Here is a 13221-nt window from a genome sequence, read left to right on the forward strand (position 1 = left end):
AGATTCTATAATATACATTTAGGCCAGTCAAGGGTAAATATCATGTGTGGTTTACATCACAAAGAAAATAATGTTTATTGCCTCAGAACCTAGTTGCTGTCACAAGAAATAAATAAATTAGGCATTCAAAATTGTCTTTAACAGCTCATAGGATGTCCACCATTTCTGCTATTTCGAAGTAAATTCCCCTATAGTAAACAATGGGGGGGGGGGGAATTGCCAACTGTCATGTGAGCGTGAACATAAATTAATGACAAAACGAAAACAAGACTTATTTGCCACACATTTGTCAAATAAGTTCAGCAGTGTCAAATATTTAAAAAAAAATAAATAAATAAATAAAACTAGCATGGTCAATTGCCTGGAACATCCGCTTACTCCACCTAACCATAATTATGTTTGTCCTTCTTTGGGGTAAGTGCTGCAAAAAAGCCACACAAAAGAAACAAAAAAACTAGTTTGCTCTGTCTTTCCTGAAGTCCAGCCAACCTCTTTGTTTTTTTTATGGTGTTCAGTGGGAGGTTGTTTTGTGAACACCACTCTGTCAGTCCGTTGACCTCATATCTGTAGTCAGAACTCATCCTCCCCTGAGATGAGTCCGACCATGGTGGTGTCATCTGCAAACTTTATGACTTGTGCAAACTTTATGACTTGAATTTGAGGGATGGGTCGGAGTGCAGTCATACGTGTATAGAATGAAAAGAAGGGGACTCGATACACAGCCTTGTGGAGAACTGGTACTGAGGGTGGGGGCGGAGCGGAGATGAGAGCCCAGTTTGATGCATTGAGGGTGGCTTGTTAAAAAAATCCTTAATGCGCTGGCATGAGAGGCCCAGTTGCAGAGGTTTCTGCACCTGGATGTCAGGGATGATGTGGTTGAAGGTCGAATTGGAGTCCAGGATGAGGATGTGTCTCTTCCGGTTCTCCAGCTGACAGCGCTACAGTGTTAGTGTCCTCTGTTGAACGGTTTGCCCTGTAGGCAAAGTGATAGTTCCAAAGTGGGTGGGTCTTACAACACACTCCATGACTACAGGCCTAAGTGAATCAGATTTCTGTTTCTGTGGTTGGTGATTTGATTCATTCCCTGCCAAATGTCTTTGTTCTTTTGCAAAGATAGTTGTGACTTGGAATGTTATTTGAATTGTTCAACTTTACGGTTTGTGTTGTCTGGGCTACTTGTAGATGGACTTTACAACATATTCAACCACCCAATCACAAAGTAACAGCATTTGTCTAGTTTTTTTTGTTTTTGTTATTTTGACCGGTTCAAAAGTCCGAAAAATATTTCCGTAACAAAAGATCTATCGACACTATGTTAGTTTATTTAATTTTAACATCTCTTTTTTTTTTTATTCAAAATACCTTTCACCATTCAACGTAAAGTCAATATAACATGAATGTTTTGCAAAGGATTATGTATCAATAAATGAAGTGCATGATCATTATCCATTCTTTACCTTTATGGACGACCGTGCTTTAAGGACAGCTCTCACGTTTGCTCAAATGGCATCGGGACATGAAAATACACCGGGGGAACATCCTTCATAACGCAAGATGAATTCCCTCCAATAAAAGTGTTCTCAGGGGTGATGATTTGCGAAGGAGCGGGGATCCGGCGTGGCCCACATTGCTCTTGGTTCTTTTCCCAGCAAACCCTCCCTCCAGGGGTCTCGGTGGCGAGGATCTCTAATGAGACTTGCGTTATTAATCCTTGCAATGGGGTACATGAATTCTGTCCCGAGCAAAGGCTTCGGCAGCCACCTTGGCCCATAAACCCTGGAATGTATTCCTTTCATGTGCTCTGTTGATGATCTACTCTGACAACAATATGGTAGGACTTCCCTTCCCCTGTCGCGCGGGCCCTGGCCCAGGGCCAGAGAGGGTCATCTCAGATCCACTTGGGCTTTTATAGGTGGTCAAGAAACATGCTGACAGGTCACAAGTGGGTGCTCCTTTATGAGGAGGATCTAAACATCTACCTCATTTGGAATTAGTTTATTTATAGGTGGCCTGTAAATCACGTTTATTTTGTTTTTTCGCTTTCAAGCGGTAACAGAGTCTTAAAGGGTCTTTTTGGGAAATATTTAGATGACGGTAGTAGTAGAAAAGAAATAAGACAATGTTGTTGCTTGGTGAATATGTTTGGTGCTTCATGATCAGATGTTAAGTCATCTATAGGTACAGTAGCAGATTTTACTAGACACATCGCAAAGGCAGGTCGTGAAAGCCAGATGTTAATGTCACATCACTCAACGGCCGCACGCTGATAGGTGAGGGGGCCGTTAAGTAAGTATGCGACAGCTTATGCTTGAAATGCTCAACTTTGGCTCTGTTGCACACACGCGCACACACACGCACTCACACTAAATCCATTCTTCTTTTGACCTTTCACATTCTCAGGTTTGATAAGTCATGGGTCAAATTAAAAGCATTTTCATTTACTCTCAAATGTAAAAAAAAAACAAAAAAACAATAACAACAACAAAACATATTTGAACTAGAACTGGTATATTTACCTTTGTTGATTGTGAACATACCTGTAACTTTTCAGTGCTGGAAATGTTACAAGTACAAAGCAATTCGTATTTTCCAAGCACTTTGAGTGGATAGAGTGGTTGGAAAAGTTGCTGAATAACGCGAAAATGTTGCGTTTGACTTTGACTTCATGAGCAACGTGAGAACCGGTCAGAGACTGTGGGTCGGATGTGGCCCCCAAGCCGTCCTTTACTTTACCCAGGTCTGCCTTAAAGGGGAGTCAACCCAATGTATGCGCCCCCACTAGTCTAAATATGGCATTCTGATTACAATTGCGTTGCGAAATCCACCCGATTTATCCATCTCAGGGGGCAGCCATTTTGTCACATGCTGTCAACTGAAAATGACATCACAGTTGCTCAGGTAACAACCAATCACAGCTCAGCTTCAGAAAACAGGTGAGCTGTGATTGATTGTTACCAAAGATGGATAAAAACAGGTGGATTTTGCTGCTTAATTCGTATTCTACAAAGACAATATTAATCAGAATATCAAGTTTAGACTAGTGGTCCTGCATAGAACATATTCTTGTAAAGAAAAGTTCTTTGGTGACTTCCCCTTTAAGCCCGTAGTAAGTGGAATTTCTGATATATACGGTATGTTTTTATTTTAGTAGACTTATTGGAATTCAATTGGGTTTGCTCCCCCTTTTTTTTTTTTTTTGCTTAATGCATTGACGGGGTATCGTATCGGGACTCGAGTGACTATGTTGCAAAAAATATGTTAGACATCCCTTCTCTCAAGATTTTTACAAGTCCTAAATTATTTTATGAATGACTATTCATAACATGAGTAACACATTGTACAAGGGGTTAGTTAGTTAGTTAGTTAGTTAGTTAGTTAGTTAGTTAGTTATATTGGTTCCACGCCTGCATTTTTGCGAAGGATTTCTGCGTTTGACTGACAGACGGCGTGTGCTGTGCAATTAGCTCAAGTCCCCCGATGTCCCGGCGGCCAGCTTGACCGTCCCGTTTATGGCACGAGCCAATCAGCCTCCAGCCGAGATCCTCCCTCAGCTTTTCACAGATCTATATCCCTCAGATTCATCTCAGTCAGCTACTTCTATTTTATCCCAACACACATACACATATGGATACACTACACACACTGTCACAAGTTCACTTTAGTTGAGAATGATGCGGTGATGCAAGTGTGATAACAGTAGGGAAAACGTGCTCTCTTGCTGTCAAGTATGTGAACTGATACACCTGAAATAACCACTAGAGGTCACTGTCTACAATACATGCCGATAAGCAAGCGAAGGTATGCAATTATTGTTTGAGATAAATACTAAGAATATTCCTTTTGGATTGCCGATTCTAGAGTGTACGTGTGCGTGTGCGTGTGTGTGTGGGGGGGTTCGTGTGTGTGTGTGAGAGAGATAGAGAGAGAGAGAGAGAGAGAGAGAGAGCGCATGCGTGCTTGCAAGGTAGAGAGCGCGCGTGAGAGAATACTGCTTATTGTTTCGCACAGTGTTATCACGAAGAATATTAAATAACACGTTTTGTCAGAACTGCATTTATGTAATTTTACTTATTTCACTGTCATTGTTAATATTTTTATTATTATTATTATTATTATTATTTTCATTTTACCATCTGATGGTTAGTGTACGTTTGTCACAATTGTTTTATTTTATTTGTTTAAATTAAAACCGCTTCCATTCAATTTTTAGCGTTGATGGTCACGTTTACTTTCATAATTGCTTTTAATTGTTCCTGTCACAAAGACAGATAGATAGATAGATAGATAGATAGATAGATAGATAGATAGATAGATAATCCCAAGTGAAATGCCATGATTGAGTTTCTAGCACAAAAATAATAAATAAATTGCACTTCCAGGTCAGAAACATGTGTGTGTGTGTGTGTGTGTGTGTGTGTGTGTGTGTGTGTGTGTGTGTGTATATATATATATATATATATATATATATATATATATATATATATATATATATATATATATATATATATATATATATATATATATATATATAATTGAGCCTACCATCATTACAAAACATAGTCTTTTTTGTTTTGTTGTATTGATGCTGATCATTTTTAAAAAATCCTAAAATGAAATTGCCCATTTGTTTGTTTGTTTGTTTGTTTGTTTGTTTCGTAATTGCAATAAATAAAGCTTATGAATTTTTCACGTTTGTGTTCCACTATTTTTCACAAAATCTGAAGTGCTCATTTTAATTTGCATTTTTTGTCAACGCTGGTGAACCCGGATGGGCAATAAAGGCAAGAAGGCCACTTAAAGGATACCAGGTGCACGTGTGTTTACTTTTTTTTTTCGTCCCCGTCGACGCATGGAAGTGTTCGGGTTTTTTTGGAGTGGAAGTAAACTGTTATTGCGTGGACTTGACGACCGAAAAGTCGACACCGAACATTTAGAGGAGCGTATTATGAGAACAATGCAATATTCTACATGTAACATTTAATCAACTTTTCGTGTGGGGGTCTATTAAATTAAATTTCTAAGGAGATTTCTACATGGAAACACGAAATCTGACCATTTTGCAGTTGTTTTGCAGAGATTTTAAAAGACAAAAAAAGAAGCACGAAGACACTCATGACAAGTGTGCTCCTTTAAAAAAAAATCGCGAGAGAGAGTGAAAAGAGATTTCTAATTAAATTAGAGCCCAAGCTCAGCCATTGGCTATATGAAGAGGCCTGGTGCCCCCGCACTTTCCCCTAAAAGCTCCTCCCCTCACGCTTCCAATCACTTTGCTGTGGGGAGGACTACATCTTATAAGAGCCTCTGAAAGTCATGTCTGTGCCATCATCTGATCTGAAAAGCCAGCGGAGAGAAGGAGAACGGTTGTGAACCCCCACCCCACCCCCTTCCATCACTGATTCTGGAGGGAGGGTACAAGTCCCCAGAACCGAGCAGGGCGCCTCTTTTTGGCTCAGACTGACCCCAGTGGACTCTTGACTCGTCTTCAGAAACATGCAGTTAGAGAACATCCTCCCCAGTGCTCTCCCCAAGACCTTTTACAACCTCTCCTCGACGGATAGTGCAAATAACAGCCCGAGGCCGCCGTCTCAACTAGATTATCAAGAAGTGGACCGGGCGGAACCGGAGTCCAACGGTGCTCCCAAGAAATATCTGACCACCGTGGGGAACGGGATGATGGGTGACCCAGAAGGGGACACGTTCGCTAAAACCGGCCCCGATGGGAGGAAAGGCTCCCCGGTGCTCGGTGAGGACGAGCTGACCAGCGGCCGGCGTTACAACTTAGACGAACTGGGTTCTGATCGCTATTTCATCTCGTCTTCTCAGGCGAGTTCCGACATGGCCAGTCCGTGTTCAATCTTCCCATACGCAGGGCAAACAGGGTCCGTGTACACGGGCACCACAGGGTCCAGGTACCCGGCATCACTCCACTATGGATCAGTCCTGCCGCCCGCCGGTTTCTCCTCTCCGTCCGTGTGTACCGGCCGGAGTCAGTTCGGCAGCGGAGGTTACCAGTTCAGTCAGGGGCCTGGTTGCTTGTACCCGTCATACCCCGGTACGGGCATCAGCTCCATGTCTCTGCCCGGCTCCGGCGCCGGCCCGAGGGCGCAGGTGTATCTTTGCAACCGGCCTCTGTGGCTCAAGTTCCACCGGCACCAGACTGAAATGATCATCACAAAACAGGGCAGGTAAGCATATCAAGAATTCTTTTATGGTTCATATTCTGTACTTTTACGCACGAATACAAATTTACGTACGTTCCAAATCTTTTTTTTTTTTTGTCCATTCATTAATTTTTGTATGCATGTAATTCGTTCCTTGCGCATTGAATTTATTGCAAACTAATTGTGCTTAATGATTAAAGATAATGTAACTTTAAAATAAAATATGGAATTAAAAAATAGATATATTGCTTCCATTCCCAGACGGATGTTCCCGTTCCTGAGCTTCAACATCACCGGATTGAACCTCACGGCCCACTACAACGTCTTTGTAGAAGTTGTTCTGGCCGACCCGAATCATTGGCGCTTTCAAGGGGGAAAGTGGGTCACTTGCGGAAAAGCGGACAATAATATGCAAGGTGTGTTAAGAAATGAATGAAAGGTGGATTTGTCATAACTTGAAAATTCATATTTCGTTATAATTATATTTATAAGGGTTGAACAAGGAAAAAAAAGGATATGCTCAGAAATATAATATTGATTGAACAAAACACATTTTCGGTACTGTAGCATTTACAATTTCTTCTGTCAAATGTGCAACACCAAAAAAATAATACAATGAAATGGTTTTAGACTTCATTTCATTTTATTCAAAGTAACTTTTTGATCAAGAATTATTTACATTGCTACTAGTGGGTTTTTTTAACTTTCGAAATATTTCAATTCATCAAAGCTTTAATATAAAGGATACAGTTAGTGGATCATTATAAATCACAAAAGTTGTTTAAAGTAAATTGTTGCTGTGGACTAAAATAAATTTCAGTTTCAATTTTGTCTGTAAATTTACTGAATAACTTTCAGATAATTGGACAGCAGAGAATGATGTTGCATTTAGTAAATAGTTTCACCTTAAAGCATTTAAATGGTGAAACAACACATTACATTTTTTAATTAATATTGTTTGGGACATAATTTTCTCTTGCATATAACACAATGTGATGTCAATTTTCCAGGTAACAAAATGTATGTTCATCCTGAATCCCCGAACACTGGCGCTCACTGGATGAGGCAAGAAATCTCTTTTGGCAAGTTGAAGCTGACAAACAACAAAGGGGCCAACAATAATAACACTCAGGTAGATTCTGTCCTGTTTCCTTTCTTTTTTTTTCTTTTTTTTTTACATTTTCTATTTATCTGAAATAGTCGATATTCGCTGTGGCATTATTTAGTTTTTTACTCATGAACAATTATGTAAGCAGGCTTGATTTTTCTTGTCTTTTATATTTTCAACAGGCCAAGCAGCAATTTTATTGCGTAAGATATGAAAACAGTTTTGTTCTAAGTGTTGCATTAAAGCCGTCGTGCATTTTCTTTTGCAGATGATAGTCTTGCAATCTCTTCACAAATACCAACCACGGCTGCACATTGTTGAAGTGACAGAGGATGGAGTGGAAGACATGAGCAACGAGGCCCGAACTCAGACCTTCACTTTCCCAGAGAACCAGTTTATAGCCGTCACCGCCTACCAAAACACAGATGTAAGAATTTTATGTTTATATAGTTTTCATTTTAAAGTTGTTTAATATATATATATATATGATTTCTCTTTGTTTTTTTTTTTCTCCAGATCACACAGCTGAAAATTGACCACAATCCATTTGCAAAAGGCTTTCGGGACAATTATGACTCGTAGGTTTCCCGCCCTATAACATTCCATTTAATGCAGCCCTCCATTCTAATTGTTCATATTATCTTCATTTGTCCAGAATGTACACAGCGCCAGAGAGCGACAGGCTGACTCCATCCCCAACAGACTCTCCCCGATCGACCCAAATTGTGCCGGGGGCTCGCTATGCCATGCAACCGTTCTTTCAGGACCAGTTTGTCAATAACTTGCCGCAGAACCGCTTCTACAGCAGCGAACGGGCCGTTCCCCAAACCAACAGCCTCCTGTCCCCACAGAGCGAGGACGCCACCGCCGCCGCCTCAGCCCAACGCTGGTTTGTCCCCCCAGTCCAGCAGCCGGGCTCCAACAAGCTGGACCTGTCCTATGATAACGACTATTCCACCAGTAGTCTGCTGTCCTACGGCATCAAGCCGCTATCCCTCCAGACGTCCCACGCCCTTAGCTACTACCCCGATTCCGCCTTTGCCTCCATGGCCGCAGGTTGGGGTACCAGAAGCTCCTACCAGCGCAAGATGACCACAGGCCTACCCTGGTCCCCCCGCCCAAGTCCGCCGGCCTTTGCAGAGGACCAGCTGGGGGCCACTAAAGACAAGCTACCCGAGGAAACGGCGTCGTCGGCGACCGCCTGGATGGAGACTTCTCACTCGCTGAAATCGGTGGATTCTAGTGATTCCAGCGTGTACTCCATGGTGTGCAAGAGGCGCAGGATGTCCCCCGGGGGCTCCAGCACAGAGAACTCTCCAACCATCAAGTGCGAAGACTTGACCACTGAGGATTACAATAAGGACAACCCAAAAGGCATGGGTTATTATGCATTCTACACAAGCCCCTAAGACTGTCATTTATTCAAACTAAATATAACTGAGTGCTCTCCATTCCTTGTTAATGTCTTTTTTCTCTTTTCTCTAAAGGTGCCAAAGCTTAGTGTTGCTCCCCCCAAGCAAGCTGCACAAGGTTATTTTCCCAGGCCAACCCCTCTCATACCTGAGCAGAAACATGCATTAGTGATTGTTTGGTTTTGAACAAGCACATCCCTTTTTTAAATCCTTTTTTTTTTTTTTTTTAAACAAATGGGATTTGTTCCTCCCCCTCCCCTGTGTATTTAAATTGTTTCCATTGTACAGTATTCGTGCACTTTAGAATGTGATGTACCTTGTACAAATTGTCTTCATGGAGGTGTTATTAAATGGATAAATAAAGCTGCTTTTCATAAAGCATCATCCAAATGTCGGTGTGATTTATTCATATAGCGCAGCAAAATTAACAAGCTGGCATCCAAAAAATTAGTAACAAAACGGTTAGTCCAGGAATAGAATTTTATGTAAGAATTTGTGATTGCACATTTGAAGCTTGTGTACAAGAGCTACAGGTTAATGATAATTAATCTTGCGACATATGAGTCATATCAGTCTTTGGCCCTTTTAGTGAATTAATTGGTCCTCATTATGGATGACTTGTGAAAAAGTCAAATGGATCATGCAAAAAAGCCGCAAAGGCTTCTTGCAGTCAGGCTGTCAATTTTCCATATATAGTACTGTCAATACATTCAGTGTTCAAATCAAGGAAAAATATATTTAATATTAAAATACATGAAATGTTTGTCTAAATCGGGTGCTGTAATTATTGTGTCACTGTGAAAAACGATTACAAAAACACACATGAACAACTCTTGAGTTGACTTTCATTTGAAATCCCATTCAGTGTCTATTACGTTTTTTTTTTCTGGATGCTCAAATTCGAACAGTAATTCTTGTAGCACAGTTTCTAAAACGATTCATATCTATGGCAAAACAGCTAACAGAGTCTAAAAACTAAAAGCACAAACACAGCTGTGTATCAACTCTCTGGCCACATTGTCACATGGATTAAGATCATTATTTCACTCTGCAATCAGCCCGAGCAGGTAAAAGGTAAACTGCCGGTATGGAGTACAAAGGGGCAGCTGGAAGAAGTGAATTCATCAAAAAGAGCAGAGCCTTTTATAAGAGAAGTCATAATATTAGTATATGTGTCTTCACCGATTTGTCTTACTTTTAACCCTCCCCCATACGAACCTAATTTGAATTGATTTGCATGCTGGATTTCTAATTAATTCTGTTGTCAGACTCCTTGACAAAAAGAAGGAGTCTTACTCCAATTAACACCTCCTAACGAGGTAGATTACCATGGCCTTTCAGGAAAGCTGTAAAAAAAAAAAAAAAAAAAGTCTCTTGGGGGATCGCAGCCTGAAGAATAAAAATGTTTGCACTTGTGTCAGCAATTTGTTTATCAGAGCCAATCAAATAAATAGAATTCATTTTGGACAGCTTCAGCTTTCCAGATGCCAAGCACGTCACTAAGGTCTTTTTTTAATGGCGTGGTTGGGGGTTAGGGTGTCAAAAGGTGTATCTCACAAATCTCACATATAGGTTCATTGATTTTGGTAGTTCTTAAACAGTCATGATTAAACACATGGTCAAATTATCATTTGGATTGTTTCTTGTAGACTATTTCTTGAGATGGTGAATTTGGGGTTTTCATTAGTTTGAATCTAAACTTATCAAAAAAGCAAAATGGCAACAAAAAAAAAGATATCCACCATGCACGGCTCACCTGTTTTCTGAAGCTGAGCCGTGATTGGTCGTTACCTGAGCCCTGAGCAACTGTGATGTCATTTTCAGTCGACAGTAAGCGACAAAATGGCCGCACCCTGAGATGGCTAAAAAGGTGTGGATTTTGCTGCTTAACTCATATTCCACAAATGCAATAATAATCAGAATGCCGTATTTAGAACTAGTGGAGGCGCATAGAACATAGTCAACCCAAACATATTTTTTTTAAGAATATGTTCCCAGCAGACTCACTAGTTGAAACACGGCATTCTGCTTAATTTTGCGTTTGGTGAATATAAGTTTAAGCAGCAAAATGCAGTCATTTTTAGCCATCTCCGGGGACGGCCATTTTATCTTCTCACAACGACCAATCACGGCTGACCTGTTTTCTGAATTTGAGCCGTGATTGGTCGTTGTGAGCAGTTGTGATGTCATTTTCAGTTGATAGAAGCCAAAATGTCCGCCCCCGGAGATGGCTAAAAACGAGTGGATTAACACTTATTCCACAAACGCAATATTTATCAGAATGCCCTGTTTCAACTAGTGGGCTTGCATAGAACATATTCTTGAAAAAAAAAACGTTTGGGTTGACTTCCTCTTTTGTGTTGAGTTTTAAACCACAGCTTTTCAAATGTCATGCTCAAGATCCTTTTTGACAGACATTCCAAAATGCTGACAGTTTGGAGCATAAATCCTCAGCATCGGGTCAATAGATGTTTATCTCCCAACCATCCATACACGTACGACAGTGATCAATAGGATGTAATCAATAGACAGCTCGCACAGCATGCGCCCACAAATTCTGATCATGTCGAGTAATAGGAGATAGACGCGTCAAGATAACACCTGAAAAAGTGACCATCTTGCTATCATGGTTCGATACAACTCTGTGTTATGTCGATAACTGGCGGCCTGTAAGGACAAGAGAAAACCAAGCAAGTTTACACAGAATTGCCTTCTCTCGTTCTCATCTGTAACGTGTGTGCGTGAACAGTTGTGTGTCCATGACCTTGTCTCAGGCTTTTTATTGGTGACCACTTTGAAAGTTCAAATCTAAGGCAGATGAGAATTTGGAGACAGTGTGGCCAAAAAGGGCTTTTGACATCTTAACACAGATAAGGTCCTTAGGCTCTTTCTTCACCTTCAGTCACACACTATTACTGCTCTCACAGTCTAAATTTAGCCATGGGCGCAGTTGTGTTTGGGTCGACATTTTTAGACATCTCTTTTAGCAGTGACCAAGGGAGAAAGAATGGAACGGTGGCAATTAGTTGTGATTATCTTCACATTATTGCCCTTTTTTGATGTGTTGGTAAATGTCAACCTTGTTAAATGACTGGCAAGCCAGCAGGAGGGAGAGTGCTTCGTAGGGGCAACCAAAAGATATCCTTACAGAAGATACTCAAAGAGGAAGTCAACCCCCAGAAATCTTTGCACTAATATGTTCTATGCACCTTCACTAGTCTAAACATGGCATTGTAATCAATATTGCGTTTGTGGAATATGAGCTAAGCAGCAAGATTCACCCGTTTTAGCTAGCAAAGGGGGGGCGGCCATTTTGTCACTTATGTCAACTGAAAATGGCATCGCAGTTGCTCAGGTAACGACCAATCATGGCTCAGCTTCAGAACACAGGTGAGCTGTGATTTGTCGTTATATGAGCCCTGAGCAACTGTGACGTCATTTTCAGTCGACAGCAAGTGGCAAAATGGCTGCCACCTGAGATGGACAAAAACGAGTGGATTTTACGTCTTAACTCATATTTCACAAACGCAATATTAATCAGAATGCTGTGTTTAGACTACTAGGGATCGATAGAACATAAAGAAAAAGAACATTTGGGGGTTGACTTCCACTTTAAGCTAGATATTTTTAATTGAGGGACACACTATACGACTTGCAACATACATTTATATACACGTGCAACTCAATAAATGAGTGAACTCTATACCAATTTGAAAATTTCATGAGCAAAATATAATCAGCAAAATGAAAAAAGATACAACTCAATCATTCATTCTATGTGTAGTGAACTTATACAATATATGAGTTTGACTTGTGGGTTGATTTTCCATATACATACTGTACTTTATTATAATGATTTAGCTGGTCGATAATATTAGCATAATAACGCAACAGAAGTATCTATTATCAACTCATTGCACAGTTGCACACATATTTAGATATACCTGCACAATCCACAGAGGCCCAATACAAGAATTCTGCCTTTACAAATATGTTGTAGAACTTCAGTATTTTATACAAGAGATGTTTCTAATATATTGACTACATTAGCCACAAGAAAAGAACGTGTATGAGGCTTATGCATACAGTATATGCATGTGAGGGACATTGATTAGCCTGGCTCATAGTTTCGATTACTTGAGGTGTTTTTGCAGGCTACATGACACACTGGCCCGAGTTTCACTTATCTCCACTGAAACGGCGTCATCATTGGTGGATGTTAGACAGAGCGCCTACTGCACGGGTATAATGCTCACAGGTCTGTTGGAGTGAGACCATGGTGTGAGATGAGTCTCAAGTTAGCGGGGCCACAAATGTTTGGAGGAAGGTGTTGAGTGTTGGCAGAGAGCACAAAGGTGACAGGAAGCGGCGTTGCAGAGGAGCCCTTGTGTCAGAACCCAGCGCACTGCTCCGGGCGGGCCTTGAGTCACTGGTGCATGCTTAATGTTGGGGAGAGTATCCCGCGGCTTAGCTGCACTTAACAGCACATTGATTTCAAACCTCTGCGTTCCCTCTGGAGGCTGGTGGGACACATATGAAC

General features: G+C 40.9%; 1 protein-coding gene across 2 annotated transcripts; it reads left to right on the forward strand.

Moving 5' to 3' along the window:
* The first annotated feature begins 5058 nt into the window (after positions 1-5058).
* Positions 5059-9065, forward strand: eomesa (eomesodermin homolog a). Of its 2 annotated transcripts, XM_086015148.1 has the most exons (7): positions 5060-6185; positions 6423-6577; positions 7172-7293; positions 7538-7696; positions 7786-7847; positions 7925-8643; positions 8757-9065. In XM_086015148.1, the coding sequence occupies exons 1-7, from the start codon at positions 5491-5493 to the stop codon at positions 8768-8770; spliced, it is 1926 nt and encodes a 641-aa protein (XP_085871274.1). In that variant the 5' UTR covers positions 5060-5490; the 3' UTR covers positions 8771-9065. The 2 variants fall into 2 exon arrangements, with proteins under 2 accessions (XP_085871272.1, XP_085871274.1); XM_086015146.1 differs by having other exon boundaries at positions 5059-6185; positions 7925-9065.
* Positions 9066-13221: the final 4156 nt, after the last annotated feature.

The sequence above is a fragment of the Filicampus tigris genome, chromosome 18 (genome assembly GCF_054856515.1).
Source record: "Filicampus tigris isolate MCC_2025a chromosome 18, RoL_Ftig_1.0, whole genome shotgun sequence".
In the NCBI taxonomy this organism is placed as follows: domain Eukaryota; kingdom Metazoa; phylum Chordata; class Actinopteri; order Syngnathiformes; family Syngnathidae; genus Filicampus; species Filicampus tigris.

What these genes read in the sequence shown, in the direction of transcription:
- eomesa (XM_086015146.1), top strand. Translation starts at nt 5,491, where the DNA reads ATGCAGTTAGAGAACATCCTCCCCAGTGCTCTCCCCAAGACCTTTTAC. An exon ending in CCAACAATAATAACACTCAG is followed by an intron (nt 7,294 to 7,537) that starts GTAGATTCTGTC and finishes TTTCTTTTGCAG; the next exon opens with ATGATAGTCTTGCAATCTCT. An exon ending in TTTCGGGACAATTATGACTC is followed by an intron (nt 7,848 to 7,924) that starts GTAGGTTTCCCG and finishes TCATTTGTCCAG; the next exon opens with AATGTACACAGCGCCAGAGA.